General features: G+C 48.3%; 1 protein-coding gene across 1 annotated transcript; it reads left to right on the top strand.

Moving 5' to 3' along the window:
- Positions 1-2: 2 nt before the first annotated feature.
- Positions 3-566, top strand: LOC115285219 (olfactory receptor 52E8-like; the record flags this gene model as incomplete). The annotated part of the gene is made up of 1 exon (XM_029931551.1): positions 3-566. A coding segment is annotated over exon 1 (564 nt), but the record flags the coding sequence as incomplete, so codon positions are not given.
- Positions 567-572: the final 6 nt, after the last annotated feature.

Raw genomic sequence — 572 nt, forward strand, 5'->3', positions numbered from 1 at the left:
CCATGGAGAGTGTTGTGTTGGTGGCGATGGCCTTTGACCGCTATGTTGCCATTTGTAAACCCCTTCAGTACACCATGATCCTCAGCAGCAAAATCATCAGCATCATTGCAGGCATTGCTATTCTGAGGAGCCTGTACATGGTGGCCCCCCTGGTGTTTCTCCTTCTGAGGCTGCCCTTCTGTGGGCACCGCATCATCCCCCATACCTACTGTGAACATATGGGCATTGCTCGCCTGGCCTGTGCCAGCATCAAAGTGAATATTATGTTTGGCCTTGGCAACATTTCTCTCCTATTATTGGATGTGCTCCTGATAATTCTGTCCTATGTCAGGATCCTCTATGCTGTCTTCTGCTTACCTTCCAGGGAGGCTCGACTCAAAGCTCTCAGCACTTGTGGCTCCCACATTGGCGTGATCTTAGATTTTTACACACCAGCATTTTTCTCTTTCTTGACACACCGATTTGGCCACCATATCCCCCAATATATCCATATTTTCTTAGCCAACCTATACGTGGTTGTTCCTCCATCTCTCAATCCTGTGATCTATGGGGTCAGGACCAAACAGATTAGG

The sequence above is a fragment of the Suricata suricatta genome, unplaced genomic scaffold, assembly GCF_006229205.1.
Source record: "Suricata suricatta isolate VVHF042 unplaced genomic scaffold, meerkat_22Aug2017_6uvM2_HiC HiC_scaffold_54660, whole genome shotgun sequence".
Taxonomy (NCBI): domain Eukaryota; kingdom Metazoa; phylum Chordata; class Mammalia; order Carnivora; family Herpestidae; genus Suricata; species Suricata suricatta.